Source organism: Macadamia integrifolia, chromosome 7 (assembly GCF_013358625.1).
Source record: "Macadamia integrifolia cultivar HAES 741 chromosome 7, SCU_Mint_v3, whole genome shotgun sequence".
NCBI classification, from domain to species: Eukaryota; Viridiplantae; Streptophyta; class Magnoliopsida; order Proteales; family Proteaceae; genus Macadamia; species Macadamia integrifolia.
The window spans coordinates 29,200,255-29,224,014 of NC_056563.1; the positions used below are offsets into that span (position 1 = coordinate 29,200,255).

General features: G+C 40.1%; 1 protein-coding gene across 1 annotated transcript in view; it reads right to left on the bottom strand.

Annotated features, from left to right (window-relative positions):
* Positions 1–23,239, bottom strand: part of LOC122083296 (altered inheritance rate of mitochondria protein 25-like) — a 37,717-nt gene extending 14,478 nt beyond the window's left edge. Inside the window, exons 1-4 of the mRNA XM_042651052.1 lie at positions 23,138–23,239; positions 22,972–23,028; positions 22,782–22,843; positions 2,420–2,540 (exon numbers count right to left, since the gene is read on the bottom strand). Of these exons, the coding sequence (XP_042506986.1) occupies positions 2,420–2,540; positions 22,782–22,843; positions 22,972–23,028; positions 23,138–23,158 (261 nt within the window). The 5' untranslated portion in view covers positions 23,159–23,239. The remainder of the gene's footprint in view (positions 1–2,419; positions 2,541–22,781; positions 22,844–22,971; positions 23,029–23,137) is intronic.
* Positions 23,240–23,760: the final 521 nt, after the last annotated feature.

Consider the following 23,760-nt stretch of genomic DNA (forward strand, 5'->3'; position numbering starts at 1 on the left):
CGTCCGAGGCAGGGAGGTGAGCAATCTAGTATATCGATGAAGTCGTGGCAGGAACTAAGACTAACGGCAAGATGGAAGCCCAAAGGGACTGACGAAAGCATTGTTGATCGTCGACGTCAGTGGAGGGGGTTGGCCAGAGATTCAGACAAAGGAAAACATAGTCGGGCGAAGAGGATAGGTTAGTCGGGTCGGGCATGACCTGCAATGGGTCAAGGATAAGGGAACACGTGGGTGGGTCGACCAGAGGGATAGGTTGGTGGGTAGGATGGGTAGAAGGGGTCGGTTGAGGAGATGGGTGGGTTGGATTAGTTGAAAGGGTGGGTCGGGTTGAAGAGGTTACTAGGGTATAAGGGGTGATCCGTCAGGAATTTAGAGAATCTGTTGAGCAGGTGAACCGGTAAAAATTGGTTCAGAGGGATAAAAGGGGGTTCAGGGATGGACCGGTTTGATTTGGAGGCAAGGGATGGATTCTCTAATGAGGAGTGGACCGCTTCAAGGATGGACTGATAAGTCTCAAAACCATAAGAAGGTTGTCTAGAATAGGGTAAAGGGTTATGTTTTAGGGTATTGGTGGCAGAAGTAAGGAGAGGAAGAAGAGGGAGATTGTGCCTAGGATTATTAGTCAAGGGATCAAGAGGTTGGTGTGCAGTTCCATTAGAATCTGACATATCCAAGACCAAGAAAGGGTCAGGACCGATGGGCAAAGACAATGCTGTTGGACCAACGGGTAATGGGAGCAGAGGTTCCATCAGGAGGGGGCCAAAACCAGGGACCGAGGTCCATGGCAGGGACTTTTGAGGCCTTTTCTGCTTCATTTTCTTAGATATCTTCACCGAGAAGGTGATTGTTGGGGTCGGTCAGAGCTGAGATCAATATTCCTAGAGTGGGTTTGATCATCAGTAAGAGTGCGACCACTCGAGGGTTCATGAACAGAGGCTGTAACAAGGACATCCTGGGAGGCAACGGTGCAGGTCCCTGTTTTGTGACCGAAGCACTTACAAATTGTGCAACGGTGCAAGTCCCTGTTTTGTGCCATTCTTCGAGAGCCGGTTCATTTGGCTATGGTGGTGGGTATGAATAGTATGTTGGATCTTCTACTTCATTTGGACAAGAGGGTAGTTCAGCTGGTAGGTCATCTTTTGTTGACAGTATCTTTGGGTATCCATCCCAACCTTGTATGCCACATCCTATAACCGTGATTGAGCCATTCCCTTTGATAGGATACTAGCTGATGTTGATGATGCATCTTATAAATAAGCAATTTCAGACTACCAAAACAATTGGGCCTAAAACATGTCATAGGACTCATATGTGGTGCATTCAGAGGAGCGGCTACAACATCTACAATGGTACGCAACTCATGGACTGGAACCGCCTAGACTCTCTACTTGGAATTAACTGTTGAGTGTTGACTATTGACTGTTGAGACTTGAGACAAGACTTGAAACTTTAGAGATAACTCACAATTATATGATATTATTATTCATTTTGGATCCTTTACATTATGTTTATTTTTTTTCCGCTAAAGCCTTTACATTGTGTTTTGTTTGTTTTAAACTTTTAATAATGTATTTCACATTTTTAGTTAGTAACTTATATATGTACTTATATAGTATAGTTTCAGTCAACGACTCAACGTACATTAGCAAACTTTGGTCAACACCATAAGTATGACTTTAGGTGCTTTTTCGATGAAACTAATTATGTGAATGGGTTAGAAATGTCTAAAATAGGACGTACATAAAAATAGGCAAGAAAAAACAAATTTTGGGGATCGAAACCAAAGTTTCCACCAATGCGGGAAAATTTCCCTGGTCACCTCGAAATTTCCCAGATTTCCACTGAAATTTCGGTCTCCCCAAGGGTCGAAACCCAATATTTTGAACCTTGGACCCATATATCTAATCTTAAGGGACTCCGTTAAGTTAATATTAAGTTTTCTTAATCTTGTCTGCCAATTCAAAACCCCAACAATGGGCTTATAAATCAGTTAGCATTGCAAGGATATCCATTAAATTATAAATCAGCATTACAAGGATATCCATTAAAATAAAGGGCCCAACTTATCAAATGTTGCAACTGTATAGGAATGGAAAAATCATTAGAGTAAGTCTACAAATTGATCAATTTCATTAAGTGCCACAGGATCCAATGAAAATGAATGCATCTCACTATCACAGTGCAATAAATCACCAAGAAAATAGCGTAACTCCAACTTATAAAATGTTTCAACTGCATAGGAATGGAAAAATCAATAGGGTAAGTCTACAAATTGCTAAATTTAACTAAGTGGCCACACAACCAAAAAATAAGAACCCAACTTATCAAATGTTGCACTGGAAAACTTGTTAACTAACTGTTATTTTCAAGAATAATTTTCTCTGCATGCTATGACTATACATAAAAGAAAAGTGACAACCTCAAAGCCAAAACCCCTCCAGTCACGATCGATCTGAGCCTGTACATTACCATCAATATCCTTTAAAGTAAATGTCCAGTTCCAAAATCCAGGATTCACAACCTCTGCAAACTGCTTATTCCTACATAAAATTTCACAGGCAAGGATTAAAGTTTTCAGTTCAGTTAACCAATGAATATCCAGCTTTCAGACTAGGGAAATCTTTCTATCCGAGGCAGTTACAGATTCATAGGATAGTAGCTACAAATAGAAATTCTAATAGAGAAACTAAGATTATTACTTAGGTTGGTAGAACCATACAGTTTGAAGTTGAAAGAAGTACCATGATTACAGTAAATGAGATTATGTTTTATTAAACTAATTTGACTAGATGCACACCCTATGTTGCATGGACAGCATCCATTGTTCAATATTAACGCAAGGACAGTCAAAAGTTAATGCCATAACTAATCCACCACCACATGCAATACTTAAGTAGAATTGCATGTGGAAGCCATCAGTCATCAAATAATGAAGAGTACAACTCACTCCCTAAAATATTCTTTACACATTGGGCAGTGAAACTGCTGGATGTACAATGAAAATTTCCAGTCAGACCGGAAAACAACCTATCCATCATTGTTTCTTCCTGGGTGAATCTTCTACAAATCGGTACAAGTGTGCATTTGAAATCTATAAAGATTGTCAAATACAATGGATACTTTTGTTTTCCTACTGCAACTATATACAGGTTTTTTCCTTTAAGAATCATAATAATGTTTCTAATTCCTATAGAGGTGAAAATAAATAAATGCATCACACAATCAAGTAAACACTTGTTCCATAAATAAAGGTGGGAGAGAGAGAGAGAGAGATTCACTGAGTCTCACATGTTCATCATAGATCTGGCTATTATTACTAGCAAATTTTTCAAGAATGAATGTGGATAATTGCATCATTGGCTGATGCATGATTGGAAAGGAAAAAAGAGAAAGAAGTCGATGGTAAACTACAGAGTAAAGGAACTGCAGCAAAGAAGAGAGTAAGTACAGTGAACTATGAATAATTAAACTCCTGGAAATGCAATCTGTCTTGAGCAATCAAAGTCACTCCAAATAGTACAGACCTGCCTAGAACTTGGTTTGCTTTGAGACTTGATATTGCCAGCAGAGATAATTCATTGAGGTTGGAATTTCCTCCCCCCCCCCCCTCCCCCTCCCCTCCCCCTCCCCCCCCCCCTCTGATGTAGATAAGTCACTTAGACTTATTTTATTGCAAATAAGCCTTGGGTTGTGTTATGTATATGTTGGGCCTTTGATCCCATGGGTTTTCTTTGAAATGGGTCACTTTAACAGGCCTAAAATATGGGTAGAAGGTAAGAAAACGGGATTTTATTCATTAGTTTAATTAATTGTTATTTAATTCAATAAAGGCCCATTAGGCCATTAGTTGGTTGTAAAGTCCTATATGGACTATTAGTTAGTTAGTCCTACTCCATGTTGTTGTCATAAAATCAAGTCCTAGTCCTATTTTGAATTCCTAGTTGTAGTAGGAGTGTCTAGCCCTATTGGGAAACTAGCTCCTAGTTGTAGTAGGAGTGTCTAGTCCTATTAGGAAACTAGCTCCTAGTATTAGTATGATTGTAAACTTCCCCTCTATAAATAGAGAAGCATATGTCCCATTATTGGACAGATTTGAATAAAAGAAAGTTTGCATTTATGAAAGAAAGTTTGCAACTAAATGCTTACAGCAGCTGAGATAGCTGTGGGTGAGAAGCCCAGACTGAGATAGCCACTTCCTTTATTCTCTTTCACCCTTCTCAGCCCCCCATCTGTTTTATTCTTCTTTTTTATTTTATTTTCTGTAACATTCAAGAGGTATAGTTCAGATTTTGATAAAAGTCTCCAGAAATCAGAACCGATCAGCAATCCTAGTCGGAATAGGAGAGAGATCGATCTCCTCTCTTTCTCTCTTCTGTACTCTATTCAGCCAGGTCTTCAATCAGGGTATTCTAGGCCTCATAAGGGTCCCACGATCCTTACCTAGTCACTGTTGGAAGCATTCAGCTGCTGTTCTTGAAGGTTCTTCTCAGTTTTCTCTCCTAGGTCAGGAAATCAAGAAAGCTTGTAACTTCACAACCAGCCGTCAGAATCCTCTCAACTTTGGGGGTTTTTGTACCCTCCCTAGGGACTATCTACGCCCAAGAGTGCAACTCAATTGGACTCATATAGCCTTGGCCGCACCTCTCTCTCTCTCTCTCTCCAGCTCTATACAGGTCTTTCTCTCTCCTATCGTGTTAGGTTTTGGGTTGATTTTGCTCCTATATTGGTATTGTATCCTTGGGGATTTATTTGATGGTATTATTTCTTTGTTTCTTACTCCTATTTGTATTGTTTGGGGTTATAAACTGCGGAATTAGTAACTTGTAATCTACTCCTGCATTACCCCCCCAACCCCCTACCCTTCGAAAGGAAGCTACACTGCGAATAACTTTTAAGCAACAATGATGAGAAAGGAGATGATGTAGATGGGCTCATAACAAAAATCTATTCCATACCCAATACTATGACCCATCCATAACTGGGCACATAAAGATTTGGAGTAGTAGCAAAGTATCAGAGAGACGTATGAATGGTTCTAGGGATTCTTATAGCTACATCTTTGAATGGCATGACAAGCTAGATAGAGAACAAAGAATTGGTCCTCACATCTTATAGAGTTTGACATATATCTCTACTGCTTTATGAATACAACTATGCAACAACTAGAGTAAGGATGACAATCATACTCCTTTCAAAGCAAAGTTGTCACGGTGACAAGGCAACCCAGGGCGGTGACCAGCCGCCTAGGCATGCACATACTAAAAAAAGGGGGATGGTAGATGTAAAATATGTGTTTGTAATGTTCTAAGATATAATTATTAAGAGGGAGTTATACATAAATTCTAAAAATTAGTTTGTTTACTTATAAAATTAGAAAATCCACCTTTTTAAAACCTTCTTTAACTCAGGAGACTTAAACTAAGCAGGAGAGAACACACTTCCCTTCGATACAGTGGGGCTCTAGCAGCTGCAATAAGGCCAAGGTTTGAGGTCTTGGTTTCGCCCAGGCTCAAAACCGAGATTTGCAAAGATCTCAGCGAAATCTAGTATTTTTTTACAGGAAAATTCAAGAAGGATTTCGGTGGCCATATGGCCAAGTTAGGTCCTGAAACTTGTAATCCAAACTATTGTAGGCCTTTTAAACACGATGGAAACATTACATTTTAAAAAATCAAACCCAAAATGGTACTTTGACTTCGGACCGTAGGTTGGTAGTCTACGATGTATACAATCTCTACCCTAGGTTCGAAGATCGCACGCACAAGGCTCCCACTGTTGCAAGGTCTCAAAGGGGAAAATGTACTCAACCTTACCCCTGCTTTGCAGAAGAGAAGGTTTCCAAGTTTCGAACTTGTGACCAATATGTCGCAATAGAGCAACTAAACCACTGCGCCACAGTCATGTGCCATCTTCCCAATGCCTTTTAAATGCCAATGAGGATGTCGATCACTTTTTCTTCTCCTACCCTTTCTCCTCCACCATATAGAAGAAAGTTTTTGGCAACTATTGGCCTACCAGAAGGAGCCCCCTCCCCCCAAGCAAAGAATGGATTTGAATGGATATGACCTTTGCCTGATCTTCTATATGCGACACTACTGCAAGACTTGCCTTTTGTGCCTCTGTTAACCACTTTTGGATGGAGCGAAATCTTCGCCAAATTGACACCCAGGTTTTATACATTCAATATGATTTGGAAAGCCATCTCTTTTGACATCCGCTCCAAACTTGCCTCTTCGCATTGTAGACTGGTTAGAGATTCCCCAAGGAATAGGATTATTGTTGTCTCCTAGGGTCTTCCTCTTCCATTCTATCCCCCCCCCCAAGTTTTGCCTTAGCAGCTAGGTTGTATAGATCTCTCTCCCGCCCCTTGGGTTTTGTATCCCCTTCTATTTTGCCAAGGTTTCTCCTAAGGTGTTCCCCCCCCCCGTATAATTCTTACTCCTCTGGTAAGAATATTTATTCCTATCCAAAAAAAAAAAAAACCATTGCACCATAGGCTCATCCCAATCTCTACCCTAGGCTATTCTACACAATCTTTAGTACTACTAGAACACATACAATTAAAGTAAAACAACTTAAATAAGCATTAAAAATGAAAAGACTTCATAAACCATTTCATAAGTTAGGCATCTTACATTGTTGAATCACATATATTAGAGTAAACGATAGTCGAACCAAAATATTGGGGCTGATTTCATGATTCAAAACCCTACTGAAATCAAGGAGTACCCAGACCCAACAATCAATTGTACATGAAATAATGCTGCTGAAATCTTACTGGTGGAAGCAGCAGATTTAGTTCTACTTGCAGGTATCTATCTCTCAAACCAGAAAAAGAATTTAGGAACTGAATACCTAGGGATTTGGGTCGCCCAGGGATGGGATTCCTTCGCCCCAAATCTCAGGAGGAACCACTTCTTCCCAAGGAGATCGATCGATTACATGGGGGCTGTTAGGTCACTCAGGAACAGAGCACGAAAGAGAAATAGGAAGAAGAGAAAAGAAGTTTAAGAAGGAGGGAGAGAGAGAATCGCAAAAGGGGGGGGGAAGAAGATGGTCACATGACCAGGATTAAGCACCTACCTGGCACCATTACCATTCATTCAATTCATTCTTCAAAACATAACCCATTGAATGGGGTTACAAGCCTATTCATCAAAATAAAACTTCCTAATTAAAATCTAAAACTGAAATAGCAACTCCTAATTACTTCCTAAGTTCTAATTGATGAATTTAGAAACAAAAAAAAGCTCAAATTGGTAACTCCCTACTTGTTTAACAACTACCCAAAATAATAAATTACATATCTACCCGAATAAAATAGCTTAATTTTTCTCAAATAAAAAAAAAAATCCTAAAATATCCTACTGAACCAAAAACCCAATTTGACCCGGCTCATCTTGGTCAAGATTTCCAAAAAGATCAACCCGGTTCAACCTCGATACTGATGTGCGAGGTCCAGGGGGAGAACTATGCAGCCTTACCCCAAGAATGTCGAGAGACTTTTGACATGGTGATGTAGCTATCACACGGCTTAAAACTAGCTTTCGTTTTTCAACCCAGTGCACAAGTCCCCCGCATGTGCGAGGTCCAGGGGGAGAACTATGCAGCCTTACCCCAAGAATGTCGAGAGACTTTTGACATGGTGATGTAGATATCACACGGCTTAAAACTAGCTTTCGTTTTTCAACCCAGTGCACAAGTCGCCCGCATGTGCGAGGTCCAAGGGGAGAACTATGCAGCCTTACCCCAAGAATGTCAAGAGACCGTTTTGACACGGATCTATATTTGAGTTTTTGATCCAGTAGGAATTTAAGTAGTTAATTTATTTAGGAGAAAAATATCTTTAGTTTATTTTATTCTGTTTATTTTTGGGAAGTTGCATATATAGGACATAGTTAGAGTTGGTTTTAGATTTCCTTTCTTTCTTGAGTTAGTTTGCTTTTAGGATTTGTTTCCATGTTATAGTCTTTTATTTTCCTATTTATATGGTTGAAACCGATTAAGAAAGACAAAGATTAAAATGATGAATTGGGTTTGAATGTTTGAGAGCCCGAGGGCTGTGTGTGATTCCTCCCTCCCATACAAGTCTGAGACCCATCTCAAGGATTTTTTCCCTACTCCTACCGGCCCTCCATCATCTTGGTATCAGAGCCGAAGGATCCCAATTCCTTCCCCTCCATCTCTCTCCTTCCCTTCCCATTCTCTGTTATGGTTTCTACTGTGATTGAGAACAACCAAAAAAAAATCTATTGAAACCCAACCCCACCCGTGCCTCTGTAAGCAAAACCCCCACTTATCCATTCCACCCTTGTGACCCCTGATTAAAACCTTCCCCTTGTCCAAGGTTTCCGCCAATGAAAAAAAAAATAAAGTTCTCTGTTGCCCAAATAGAGAAGCCGAACCAGTACCTCAACCCCTTCTTTCAAATCCTAGTCCCAACCCCCACCATCGTCTTTTTTCCTAACCCCTTCGAACGACTCCCCGCTTGCCCTAGGGTATTGCCAACAGACCAAAAAAAGAAAAAAAAAAAAAAAAAAAAAAAGGAAGAAGCAACAAGACAAGAAGAGAGAACGAAATAGAAAACAAAAGTAAGTAGGGAGCGACACAACCATACCTGGTTTCTGGTTCGAAGTTCTCCCAGCTCATCGACACCTTCCGTCGTACCTCTTGAAGTTTCTCTTCAACCTTCCTAGAACTCCGCTGGTTCTCCACCCCTTCTTTGTCTTGAATTGCAGCTCCCCTTGCTGCATTCGACCACCACCACCGTCACTCTCAATTTCCAGCAGAAGAAAAGGCTTCTCCATGTCGATATCTGAAAACCCCATCCCTGATTTCTTTCTTTATCCTTTTATTTAATTTTCTCATTGTTTCCAATTTTACCCCTATCTTCCAGTCTTATTCTTAATTATCCTACCTTTGTCTCTTTACAAGTCTACCCCTTCCCACACGTGGTATATTTGAGTTACATTGAACTTCAATTATTTATAATTATGCCACTCACTAAAGGACTTTCATATATTTACCATTCTGCCATTGTTCCAATCTTCCATTTAATTTCTTTTTTCCATTCACCCTTTGCTTTTAAGTGTTCTCCTTCCATAGTGGGTCCATAGTGATTCGGAATAGCAAACCTAGCCGATGGATCTCAACCTTTTATTGGATATCCGTTAACAAATGAAATTGATGCGAGAGAAGCTCAAGGAAATTCAACGACACTACACGGACTTCAAAGCCCAAGCACACTCTACCTTCAACTACATGATCTCAGACATTAAGCAACAGGTATATGAGCTAGAAGATGAGTCACCAATGGTGGAAGATGAGATGGCATCGTTGGAAATTGAAGATTAACTTGTGGAAAATTTTAAATCGGTTGAACTCTTCAGTGAACCGATCGATTTTATTTTCTCGAGTCACTACTTCACCAATTAACTTCGCGTCGTGGATTTCATAGCATTCGATCATGGTCTTGATGGTGACTTCATACAAGCAAGGATGGATGTTGATGATTGGTGTTGATTTTCCCTTTGTACAAAACTCGTGGACAATTTTTTCTCAACACCGGGGGAAACGCACCCATAGAGCGATCCACACCCATCTAGGTATCCAAACAGAGATGAACCGCATCTATATTTAAGTTTTTGGTCTAGTAGGAATTTAAGTAGTCATTTTATTTAGGAGAATAATATCTTTAGTTTATTTTATTCTATTTATTTTTGGGAGTTGCATACACAGGACATAATTGGAGTTGGTTTTAGATTTCCTTTCTTTCTTGAGTTAGTTTGATTTTAGGATTTGTTTCCATGTTATAGTCTTATTTTCCTATTTGAATGCTTGTAACCGATTGAGAAAGACAGAGATTAAAATGATAAATTGAGTTTGAATGTTTGAGAGCCTAAGGGTTGCGTGTGTGATTCTCCTTCCCCCCTCCCTTTCTTTGTGAGTTTCCTCCCTCTCCCCTACAACTCTGAGACCCATCTCAAGGATTTCTTCCCTACTCCTACTGGCCCTCCATCGCACAGGTTAAAACTAGCTTTCTTAGTCTTAATCACTGTCTGGACCTAATCATCCCACTACCAAGTCTCCCTTGGGGCATGACGAATACCCTTTGCTTCCCCTAAAACTTCTTTAGCAACCTTCTTTATACAAGTCATCATCTCGTACCGCATTGTGTTGGTTCATAGAAGTAGACTGACTACGTTAAAATGGACCAAATGGTGAATATTCATATTGAACATTTACTTAGCCCTCTAAAGTCTTTTAACCTCTCAATGGCTACTTATCGCTGAATCACTCCGACACACCATCCCTTCCCTATCTCTGGCAGTGGCGACCTAGGGCTTTCTCTAACTAGGTAGGTATCCCTGACGCTGCTCTTCTCTTCTCCCTCTTTTTTTCTCCCTCTCTATTCCTCCCCCTCTCTCTCTATCTCTCTTTCTCTCTCGACCCATATCCCCCGCTCCTCTCTCTCTCTCGCCCTCGCTCCCTCCCTGTCACTACTCCCTTTTCTGTTATTCTTCTTTCCCCCCTTTTTACTTCACCTTCTTTCTCCTCTACCATCACCGTTCTCATGCCTCACCCATCCCCGATTCTCTCGCCTTTGTTGTGAAGTGAAAAACCAAATCAACCCAATTTTTCCTCCCTGATTTTTGCAACTAAGTTTGCCTCTATTGTATTCCACCGAGAACATCTCATTCCTCTCCTACGATTTTCCTATATCCTTACGGAGAGAAGGAAAAATAAAATAACAAAAAAAAAATTAACCCAGCGCTTTTCACGCCCTTTCTTCCTCGATTTCCTCTCCTAGCACCATAAAGTGGAAAACCACATCAACCCATTACCTCCTCCCTGCTCTTGCAACCAATTTATCCCCTAGTGTAAGCATCCACCCCTCCCCTTCAATTCCCTCTATCCTTGCTAAAAAACAAACAATTGATTTTCACGCCTCCTCCTTCCCCAGCTTCCACTACTTTTTCTGTGAAGTGAAAAACCATGATCGACCCTTCAACGTGCTTGACTCTTGGCACACCTTAACCTCTTCACTGCCTGTAGCCCCTTCCACATCACTATCTATACACAATAACCAACCCCCTTCCACACGACTTTATTTACTCTACAATCGACCCCCCTCCACATCCACTCAATCACTCCTGTTTCAGTGAGACTAATCCGGCCACCATACACATTATCAAGCCTCGAACCTCCTTGGTTAGTGCAGCGCCCCAACCGCTTCGACGCTGCTGAGATACTACACTGGGTGCATCTTACTACACGTTAGACTTTCAATGGAGCTTTTACCTGGCCGACAGGTTCACGGGCACTGAGTTACTTGAGTCGTAAGAGATACCCCACTCTCTCCTTTTTCTGTTGACATTGTAGGTTTATATAAAGACTTTCAGTTCACTAGTAGTCGTCTTTTGTCGGCTTTGGTACATGCACATCTGTCTATTGTGTGTAAACCTGTTGCATCACCTTACTTGGTTTGACTTCTTGTGGCTGGTTAACATCTATTGTGTTTGCATATTGTGTGGCCTTGTGTGATACCCGCTTCCCTTGAGTACTAGCTCTTTTGGTGTTAATCTTGTGCTTCTCTTTACATATAATTGATAACGAGATTTATTCGTCAAAAAAAAAGGTTATCGAGATTTATTGCCTAGCTTACAATACTAGTAGAGTTGGTTTGATATATGTGTTGTGGAAGAATCCTACTATTTCATCAACTGTACACCGGTTGATTGTCATGTGCTTTCCTTTTATATACTGAGAACTCTTGTTTATTGGGCTAGATTTCATTCCTTACCTATTTCTTCCTATCTTCTTTCTTATTAATACTTTGGTGTATCAAGTAGGCAGCCGGCACCGTATTATATCCAGCCAATCCACCCTTTGCATGGATCCCCGTATTTTTTTATCATATTTTACCTCTTTCTATGTCTTATGTCTTTTGTTCCAGTTGTCAGGGTATCCCACATAAATGACACACGGCATCACCTACCTTGCAACATGTACAAGAGCGTGTTATGAATGTTGGCCATAGAAAGAGGATTCAATGTGCTACCCTGGAACATTGGTTCGCTGACGGGCAAGAGTTTAGAGTTGATAGATGTCATGAGGAAGAGAAGGATTAACATTGCATGTATCCAAGAGACTAAATGGAAAGGGATGAAAGCTAAGATGTTAGACGACTTTAAACTTTGGTATTCGGGAGACCAAAGTGGTAGAGATGGATTTGGTATAGTGGTGGATAAAGACTTGAAGAACGATGTGATAAATGTTAAAAGAGTGGGAGATAGGATCCAATCCTTAAAGCTGGTGTTAGATAAAGAGGTGGTCAACATTATTAGCGTTTATGCTCTCCAAGCGGGATTGGATGAGAGCTACAAGCTACAATTTTGGTAACACATGGATGAATTGATGCATAGCTTTAGACTGCATGAAAAGATTATTATGGGAGGAGATCTGAACGGATACATTGGTAAGGATATGAGAGGTTATGTTGAAGTGCACAGAGGTTATGGAGTTGGGGAAAGAAATGAGGAGGGAACCTCAATTTTGGACTTCGCAACCGCCTATGATCTATCCATTGCTAACACTCTTTTCGCTAAAAGAGAACACTTAATTACATACTAAAGTGGACAGCATTCCAGTCAAATAGACTTTTTCCTCACTAGAAGGTCAAACCGATGGATGTGTAAGGATTGTAAGGTCATCCCTGGCATAGTTCGAAATCTCGTCAATATCTCGGTGAAATTTCAGAATTTCGGTGGTTTTTCTTTTTACCGAAACAAAACTACATACGAAATAAGATGTATGCAAAGTTGCGGTCGAAAAAAACTTCGGTATTTCGACCGAAATTTCGGTACCATTTCGGTATCTGGCCGAAACGGTACAATTCCCTTGTTATAAATACTCCATCTCGACCAGACGGCAATTTCGGTGATTTCGGTTCAAGGAAGCTATTTTGAAGGGAAAACACTCCTTCCTTCCTCTAATTAGCCACATTATCACACTCTTTGACTTCCATTGGACTCCTACAAGAAGATCTATACATTCAAAGCCTAAGGAAGGTAAAGTTCTTTCTCTAAAACCATTTTTTTTTTTTAAATAGTACATAAATATTTGTTGCATGATTAAAGATTTTTTATATGTTAGACATTAGAGGCCAATCTATGACCACAAGGAGTCGAAATTTTGTTTTTTGTACATAAATATTTTTTTTATTTTTCTGCTTTAAAAATTCATTTTCCATTAACATAAATTGTTACTTTTTATGCTAAATATTACTTTGATGGTTGTCAACTATATATATGTTAGTCACCAATGGCTGTTCTACGACTCCATCGGAGTGAAATATTTTTTCAGCAGGTGTTCATTTATTTTAATTTTTGAAAAATATGAAAATAGATTAATAACTGAAAAATAATTTTAAAAATAGGAAAAATTGTCTGTTTTGATTTTAAAAATAAAAGAAAAATAGGAGATTAATATTAGAGTGTTTTGAAGCGTATTATATGCTTGTTATGTTATAACATCTTTGATTTTGTTGTATTATGTCATTAAAATATTTTCTAAAATTGATTAAAATATAAATTTATGTAAGAATAAAATATAAACAGCTACCATATACTTATAAGTTAATAATGAAATTTCTTTTGCTATGCATCAACACCAAGGTGACATAAAATGGCTAGAGGAGGCGATGAGGAAGGCTGGAGAAGAGGGAGAGGTGGGAGACATGATAGTGAAGCGATTGTATGGAAACACGGAGAGCCAATTGATGGCGATAAGAGGCGTACAAAATGCAACTACTGTCATAAGAGGTTTATGAGTGGTGGGGCCACAAGACTTAAGCAACATCTGGTTGGAAATTCCTCAGATGTGGCTAGATGCAAAGAAGTGCCTAATCATATTGCTAAGGCCATAGCTGAAGACATGAAGGGGGGAATAAGAGAAAAGCGGCAAAGGAAAAGACGAGGATAGAGTTTGAGGAGGCACTACATGCTCCCGTGCATCGATATAATGATGATAGTGATGAAGATAGCGATGACCCGGTGTATGTGCCTAATGACATAGAAACTGAGCAAGAGGCTAGAGATTGGCAGCAGGTGCAAGCATTGAGCCAACAAGTCTTCATGAGGATATGGAAAGGCGTAGACATAGAGGGGCTGGGCCATCTAGAGCAAGAGGTAGTGGAACTTCACAGATCCCTTTGCCCTTTAGGAGATCACAGAGTACAAGGGCAGCCCCACCTCCAGCTCCAGTGGTTCCATCTCGTGTGAACCCCGTTCTACAACAGGATCCCCCTGCCTTCAGGAAAAAGGGTAGTAAGCAACGTAAGATAAAGGGGATGTGGGGAGACATGAAGGCTTATGTTGGGGAGGCAGTGTCCAAGTGGATGTTATGAAAGCAAACGCCACCATAGGTCCTTATTACCAGCAGATGCTTGATGCTGTGGCTGAGGCCGGTCCAGGGATAAAGGGGCCAACTGCATATGAGGCGATGAATGTATATTTGCCTAAGGAGAAGGCTGACTTGAAAGCATATATTGATGAGTTAAATGTTATGTGGAAGAGCTATGGGGTAACCATAATGTGTGATGGTTGGACAGGGCCCACGAGAAAGTTCATCGTCAAATTTTTGGTTTTTTGTGATGGTAGAACCATTTTCTTGAAGTCTATTAATGCATCCAAGGAAAGAAAGGATGCAAAATATATTTACAAGCTCTTGAAGGATGTTGAGGAAGAAGTTAGGATACAAAATGTTGTTCAAATTGTGACTGACAATGGAAGTAACTACAAAAAGGCCGGAATTAAAATGATGAACCCTAGATTCCAACTCTTTTGGATTCCTTGTGCAGCACACTGCATTGACCTAATGTTGAAGGACATGGGGAAACTTAAAATTGTGCAAACTGTGGTTGAAAGGGCTGGGCAAGCGAGCACATTTGTCTATAATCATGGGTTTTCATTGAACCTATTGAGGGAGAAGTGCGGGGGTGACTTGGTCAGGCCTGGTCTCACAAGATTTGTTACCAACTATATTGCACTCTAGAGTTTTGAATCCAAGAAAGTTATTCTTCGATCCATGTTCGCATCTAAGAAGTGGTTTGGCTGGAAGGAAGCAGGATCAACTGGTGGTAAGGAGGCACACGCAACCATTTCATCAGAGGAGTTTTGGACACAATTGGGTAAAGTGGTTAAAATCTTAGCACCAATTGTTAGCGCAATGAAGTTGGTGGATTCTGCTTTCAAACCCACCTTGCCAAGCCTGCGGGCTTCTATTGCAATGATGAAGGAAAATGTCTATGCTGCCAACCCACGTGGGAGTAGAAAATTTGTGGAAATAATAGAAGACCGTTGGGAGCGCCAACTTTCGCATCCGTGCATAATGCTGGTAAGCAAAGCTGAATACATTCTTTTATGTGATATAAAAATGCATTAATGTTCACATTCACAATAATATGTTTTGTCACATTTCAGCATACTATTTAAACCCTAGGTATCACTACAACAAGAGACTTGCATTGGATCCGGATCTTCTAGAAGCAGTGAAGCAGGTGGTTGCCAAGTTACAATCAAACCCCGATCTATAAGCCAAAGCCAATACTAAGGCTAGTTTTGTACTACTATTACTATTTTACTATATGAATCTAAATTTCAGTACAATGGTTGTTAACTAGGGTCCTATTTGTAAATTTGTTATAGACGAAAGAATTCAAAGATGCATTAGGTAGCTTCAGGTCTCCCACAGCATATGCGGGTCGTACGAATACTGATCTTGGTATGAAATCCAAATTTTAGTATGTTACTTATACAAGTGTTAAGTGTTTTGGAACATAAATAATCTTGTACACTTGTTGTAACTTATAATGCAGCTGAATGATGGGTGTTGTATGGGGGTTCGTCTCCAGAATTAAGGAATATTGCCATCAAAGTACTCTCCCAAACATGTTCTGCATCTGGTTGTTAGAGAAATTGGAGCACATTTTCACTCATCCATTCGAAGAGGCGGAATCAATTGGGTTCACAACGTCTGAATGACTTGGTGTATGTACATTATAATATGAGACTAAGGATGCAGCACATATGCATGGGTCAGGATAATGATAGGGGCCAAGATCGAACTGGCTGATATTTTCTAGATCGACTCAGATGATAAGGATCCCCTAGTGGATTAGGTAAGGGATAAAGGTGAGCCATTGATGGATCAGCCAGGAGGTAGGCCGGACCCATATCTAGTGCGAGAGATGGCGGTCGATATTGATGATTATATGGCGTCAGATGGAAGGATATATTCATAGACCCCTCGACCATTCGAGCCTGCACCTGGTAGGAATGATGATGATGATGATGAAGAGGATTGGTCCATTTCATCGGGTGGTCGTACTCACACCCAGACTCAGACACAGACACATGGTGAAGGTGATGGTGATAGTGACAGAGACGGAAGAGGTGATGAAGAGGGTGATGATGGTGGCGATAGTGATAGTGGTGATGGGGGAGGTGGTGGTGATAGATTTGAAGGAGTTCGAGAGCAGTATGAGCTGGCCGATCCACAGCTGGAGCCAGTGCGATTCCCTGGGGAGAGTCCGTTTAAGTATACCACACAAGATTCTCATCATGGTGCACATCCATCAGGTGGAGGGAGGAGTTCAGGTTACAGTCAAGGGCCTCGCCGCTGATTCAGTGAAGGGCAACAAGATTGTATGGACATTGATAGTCTATCTACTTCTATTAGTGGAATGAGCTTCAGTGGAGGGGAGTCATCCGAACAGTGAGAGTAGAGGGAGTGGGCAATAGCATGTCCCATCATTTACTGGAGGGAGCACCTGGTCGCACTATCATGGACCTTATGGTCAATTCATTGGGATGGGGCATACATCTGGTTCATCCAATCCTACTAGTAGTTCTAACTATGGATCCCAGACCCAGTCACATGGTAATGGCTTTGTGGACAGTTTATTCTCATACCCAGCCGGTCCTAGCCAACCCGTACACGTTGCTGGATCCATCAGTTGACAGTAACTCAATGGCAGGTTCTTCTTCTTCATATTATGGTGGTGATACATATCCTCAGATAGGTTACCTTCAGTATGTAGATGACTCAGTCTTTTTAGCAGCTGTGGAGGACTACGTCCGATTATTCTCTCAGACTATAACGTGGCATGCATTTGTGGCACAGTCAGAGGAAACTGCACATCATTTCTTTCGTACTGACTGTCGAATCCAGCAAGGCCATCATAGTTCTTTCCAGTAGATAGTAGATACTACATAGTCATTATGCTTACTATTGTACACTTGTATTGTTATGTAAGTTACATGCTCAGTGTTTGACTTTGGTTGGGACTTGTGGTTTAGGGAGTCGCATAGTATACTACTCTAATACTCTAAATATTAGCTAATTAATGTTGATGTATGTTTGATCATGGCTTAAATGCATTATTTATTTGTTTTACTATCGTACTACATCTTGTTCTAGCAATGAAGTAGGTACAATTTCCAGAACAGTTCGACGGTCAATGCCAAACAAAGGTACAACTCTAAAACAAAATCATGTTCTAATATTTTTACATTTTTATGTTCTTAGCATGTTTATTAAACTTAAAGTAGGCTATCTCCCAAGTTTCAGGTCAAAATACCACCGTTTGACCACCAAAACAGCCAACCGAAAAAAATAAAAATAAAAATAAAATAAAAAATTTATTTTGGCCAAAATCTAGCTGAAATTTCGGTATTTCGGTGGTTATGAACCCACTGAGATACTGAAACGAAACAAGATTTTAAACCTTGATCCCTGGGGAGAGTTTAACCTATTAACATAGATTATTGACCTTGGACATGTGCTTTTGTTTATCAAAGAAGAACATGTCAAGGAAGCTTGGCTTAAGCCTATTCAAGCTTTCTCTTCCCCCCTCGTAGCCTTATCCAGGAAGCTCAGAAATGTCAAGGAAGCCTTAAAGCTCTGGAATACTAACACTTTTGGCAACATCTCCTCACTTGTTACTGATTGCAGGAATTGGTTGGCTTCAATTCAGATTTATCTTCAATTGAACCATTTGGACACTTCTTTTGCTGAGGAAGAGAAATCTGAATCAGCAAACCTTTCAGCTCTTTTGGCCCAGGAAGAAAGTTTTTTAAGGCAGAAGGCCAGGATCAATTGGTTGGAATTAGGAGACTCAAACTCCTCTTATTTCCATCGATCCTTGAAGGCCAGAAATAATTTCAACTCCATCACTATGTTATCCAATCCGAATGGATCTCATATCTCAAGTGTGGATGAGATAAAAGAGGCGACCGTCAATCACTTTAAGAGTCTTTTCAACCTAGAAGTTGCTCCCCTTTTGCCCATCTTTGAGAAGCTCATAAGAAAATTTATTCCTGATAATGTTGCTCCTATACTTTAGGTTGTTCCCTCTGATGATGAGATTACTGCTGCCATCCCATCCCACAAAGCTAGCAAAGCCCTGGGGCCTAATGGATTTAGTATGGGTTTCTTCACATCTGCTTGGGATATCATAAAAGAGGACCTCATAAAAGTTGTTAAGAGCTTCTTCTTCAACCCCAGTCAGATTAAGGCTATCAGCCATAACTTCCTTTGACTTATCCCAAAGGAGGGTGTTGACACTATGAATGACTTCAGGCCGATAACTTTATGCAACCTCCTATAGAAGTTCATAGCGAAGATCCTAGCGAACCGGATCAAGACTATCATTGGCTCCCTTGTTAGTGACAACCAGTCAGCCTTCATCCCGGGAAGATCCATTGGAGACAACATCCTTCTTTGACATGATTGTTAAAGGGTTTGGCAGAAAATCCCATCCTCCAGCTGCTCTCCTAAAAATCGATATTCACAAGGCTTTTGACTCCTTAAGGTGGGATTACATTGTTTCTGTTCTCAGCTTGATGGGATTCCCCCAATCTTCACCAACTGGGTCTTCCACTACATTGCCTTCCCCAAATTCTCAGTGCTAGTCAACAGTAGTTCGGTGGGATACTTCTCTTCTACTAGGATTCGTCAGGGATGCCCTTTGTCCCCTACTTATTTTTTCTGGCCATGGAGGTTCTGTCCCATAGCCTTCAATCTGCTATAGATTAGGGGTCAATCATTCCTATCTCCAAGTGCAAGGCAATCAGCCTCAATCACCTTGCATTTGCTGATGACCTAATGATCTTTTCTCGAGCGGATGCCTTATCCCTTGGCACTATTATTCATTGTGTTAGCCGGTTTGCTTTGATGTCTAGTCTTCACATAACCCTAGGAAATCTCTTATCTTCTTGGCTGTGATCTCGGAAGCCTTAAAAGGTCGCTCTTCTCCATATCACAGGCTTTGCTCTGGGCTCTCTCCCTGTCAAGTATTTGGGCCTCCCGCTCATCCCTGCAAGACTCTCGAGCCACCACTGCTCTCTTATGCTGGATATCATTAGAAAGCGCCTCCAATTGGGGAAAGGAAAGCTTTTATCCTTTGTGGGTCACCTTGTTCTCATCAGATCAGTCCTTTAAGCTTTATACATCTACTGGTCTGGTATTTATGGGTTGCCCAAGTCGATTGTTGCGAAGTAAGAATGCATATTTGCCTCCTTCCTTTGGAAAGGGTGCGAGAGCTCTCGCTTCCTCTGGCCCATTAGTTGGGCTACAATTTGCCTCTCCCTAAAAAGGAAGGGGGGCAGGGCTTGAGACGCATCAAGGATGTCAACATGGCAGGCATGCTCAAGCTCAAATGGAAGGTTTTCAATAAAAGGAAAAGCATTTGGGTGGATTAGGTGTATTTGCATCTCCTCAGGCAAGAAACTTTTTGGTCGGTCCACTCTCCCTCGGATGCCTCCTGGGTATGGCGGAAGTTAATCTCCTTAAGATGCTTGGCTTCCAGAGTCATTATTTCTCGCACTGGGGATGGTTCCTCTACCTTCCTATGGTTAGATCCTTGGCATCCTAAAGGGCTCCTATCTCAATCTCTCAGTGCTAGAAATATTTACAACTCAGGGCTCCCTAGGCGTGCTTTGGTGGCTAACATCATCTATGCTGGTTCTTCGAACCCCCTACCCCTGCTTCAACTCTCTTAGCCAAAATTTGTGCTTTGCTGCCATCCACCCATCCTAGGAAGCCTGATACCATTATTTGGTCCCACGCTTCGAGTGGCACTTTCAGTGTCAAGTCCATCTGCTTCATTAGAGCTCATGGTCTGCCCTCCCCTTGGCATAAGCTCATCTGGTTCAAACACAACATTCTGCGTCAAAGCTTTACTGCCTGGCGAGTCTTTATGAACTGTCTTCCTACCCAAGCTTTCCTTATCCAAAGAAGCATCTAAGTCTCTCCTTTATACTATCTTTGTGGATCTGAACCGGAAGACACGAATCACCTATTCTTCACCTACCCTATCTCTTCCTCTATCTGGAAGCTTGTTCTCTCCAAATGCTGGCCGGCCAACAAAAGAATCCTCCATTTCCAAAGAGAGTGGGTTTGGGTGGACATGACTTTCCAAGGGAATACTATTTGTGACTATGTGGGAAAGCTGGCCTTCTGTGCTACTCTTAACCAAATATGGATGGAGAGAAATCATAGGAAATGGACTTTCAATTCTCGGCCGTTAGAAAAGATTTGGAACTCCCTCCTCTTTGATGTCAAAGCAAAGATCTCAAAAGTCTCCCCCCTCTCCCAGAAATTATCACATTGTTGCCTCTTGGGAGCTTCCAAGCTCTGTAATTAGGAACCTTGTATCCTCTTGAGGATTTTGTTCTCTTTTCTTCCCCCTCCCCTCTTGGGGCTTTATATTTTTCCTTCTCCTCTTTGGTAATGAATTAAATTATTCACCCAAAAAAAAAAAAAAAAAATATTTGTGACACAATCCAATGCTTATTCCACTATAAATAAGCATTATAGGGTTTAAGTTTATAACATAGTAATTAGATTAAATGATGAGCAAGTAAATCATTAACATTTGTGCCTTTAGATCGGGCCCTTAGTCATTCATTAATGGCATAAACTCATGACTATTAAGAACAAGCATGAGGCATATTGAAACTAATTAAAAGTACAAAAAACGGAGAGAAATAAAAGAACAAAAAAGGGCGTACCCGATACACAAAGCTCCCGTATGTGCGAGGTCCAGGGGCGAGAATTACGCAGCCTTACCCCGAGAATTTCAAGAGGCTGTTTCAACCGCTTGACCACTAGGTCACAACATTCATACCTTACCATTTGGACCAAGCTCACCTCTTAAGAAGAAGAAAAAAAAGCATAGAAAAAATAATAGCAGACTTCTTACTGCTTTAAAGGTACCAATCATAATTATCACAACACCAAGGTGAACCAAGCCAATGGAGGGCTATCTAAATGCTTAGGCGACAATTCATCCGCCTAGGTTTTTTTTTTTTTTTCTTAATAAATAAACTGTGTATAGAAAAAAAAGAGAAAAAAGAGAAATACAGAGAAAGCCAACCTCACCCACCCTCTTTAGATAGACCTAAATGAGGGTAGAGAGATCCCTAAACAAGCAGGACAGGCCCCGCAAAATCCAAATAAAACACATCACAATTACATTAATTTCTAAAATAAACAATGTGGCTAGCATCCATGTCCACAAGATTTTGCAGATCTTGAGGAAACCTTGCCTAGGTGTTGCTAAGGCGCCTAAGTCACCTAAGTGTGATATTTTATTTTCTCTTTTCTAACATTATTTATTATGCTACATATACCTTGTATCATAAAAAAATCAACATTAAGCCTCATGAAGTCATCAAAAATCAACATTAAGCCACATCAAGTCATCAACAATCAACATTCTTCTTCTCTCTGAGCTTAGGCTTGTTTTTCTCTCCCCCCCCCCTTATAGGGGTTGTAAGTTTTTGTTCTTCTTGGTAATGAATTTTTATTCACCCAAAAAAAAGTCATCAAAAATCAACATTTAGAGAAATGTTCTTATCTCTAATAAGTTTGACTGGTCAAACAATTTTATATTTACATGAGACTTATTGTATTAGATAGAGCACAAAACCAGATTTCAAACAAATCTAAGATTACTTAAATAGTTAACTCTGAGTTGTAATGAAAAAGTTATGTTCTGATCAAACTTATTTTAAAGTGAGTGAATGTTATTAAAATCACTTTAATGAAAACAATTTATGGACATTAAAATAAGAGATTATTTTATCGGACTTTTGGTTCTTAGCAATGTTTTACCATGATAAGGTTTATGAAATTTTCAGAATTGAGAAAAATACCAACATTTGAAAGTTGAAAATCACCCATTCAATCAAACATCAAATTTTGGTTCTCGAACTGTGGGGCTGATTTTTATCCTTTACAAATTTTTGATTTTTAAATTATTTTTATTGGATTCAAATAAAGGGGTATTTGCTTATTTATGAATAATATCATAAGATTTCATTTACTTAAATGATACTTGATATAAATAAGTAATGTGCCTTGCAGTAAGGTGACAGTCGCCCAGACCACAACTAGGCCACCTGGACGCCTAGGCGACGCCTTGACAACTATGGTACGAACAATGGCCTTACATCCCAACTTCTTTTACATGGTCAACGAGCTGACCCCTTGACAATTGGGGTTGTTAGTACAACATCACTGACTTTCCTCTCATTGGTTAATGAGTCTACAATTATTTTATCATATCGTATGAATACAAAGAATGATTAGTTGTGTTACATGTAAGGCTCCTAACCTTTGAAACAATAATCAATTCTAACATAAGGAAGCAATCACAATTAAGGGACTATCTTGCACAAAAAAAAATCCATATAAATCCAAGAATGACATATTACCCCAAATACAAATCATAAACCCTCCTCCACAGATGCCATCTCCTGTGAACCACACCAATTTCCTAGAAACAAATAGATGAATCAAAATCATTATAGAACAGATCCCATTCTTAACTAAAGTGACACTAATAATCTCAACTAACTGCAAAGAAATCAAGGCTAATTTACAAAGGAAACCAAATTTCCGTACCTTACCATCTATCTCCACATATATGGTACTGGTTATCCACCAAAATGGCCTGTGAACCTAAAGCAACTAATAGATAAGTCATAAGCTGCGAAAACTATATGTTCAAACGTAAATTAAAAAAGAAATTGCAAGATAGTTCAAGGACAAGAATGCCATAGGTTCTCACCCTAAAGAGCTCATTACCCATGCTGTCAGTTATGTAAGCAACAAAGGGGCGCCTTGTACGAAGCAGCTGCAGAATTTTACCATAAGTTCAAACAACTCAAGCAAGGGTTTTCATTTTTCTTTTTTTTTCCCCGGGAGGATAAGTTCTCTTCCCACAGGAAAAACATCAAATATAATAAGTGCAAAAGATACAGATGTTTCTTTCTCTTTCATAATGTATCTATCCTTTTTCATAATTAAGATTTTCTGTTATCTGTCAAAAGGGGGTGGGGGAAAAGGATGGGCATATATGCCCATGCCACATGTTGCTGCATCCCTTGGACCTTCATCCCTCCATATAAGAAAAGATCCATAACATGAACAAGAATATCTCTCACATAAATAATTGGATGCAATGGAGGAGTTCTTGCGCATGATGCAAGCACAACTTCTTTTATCAATGTATATCTACTCATATCTATTAATCATCCTTATAACACACTGAACCAAGCATAGTATCACAGTTTTTTTTTTGGAGGAATAAAATAATTCATTACCAAGAAGAAAAGAATATACACAGGGAGAAAGAGGGTTGGGGGGGGGGGGGGAGGCTTTAAGCAAACAAGGAAAAGCCCAAACAAAGAA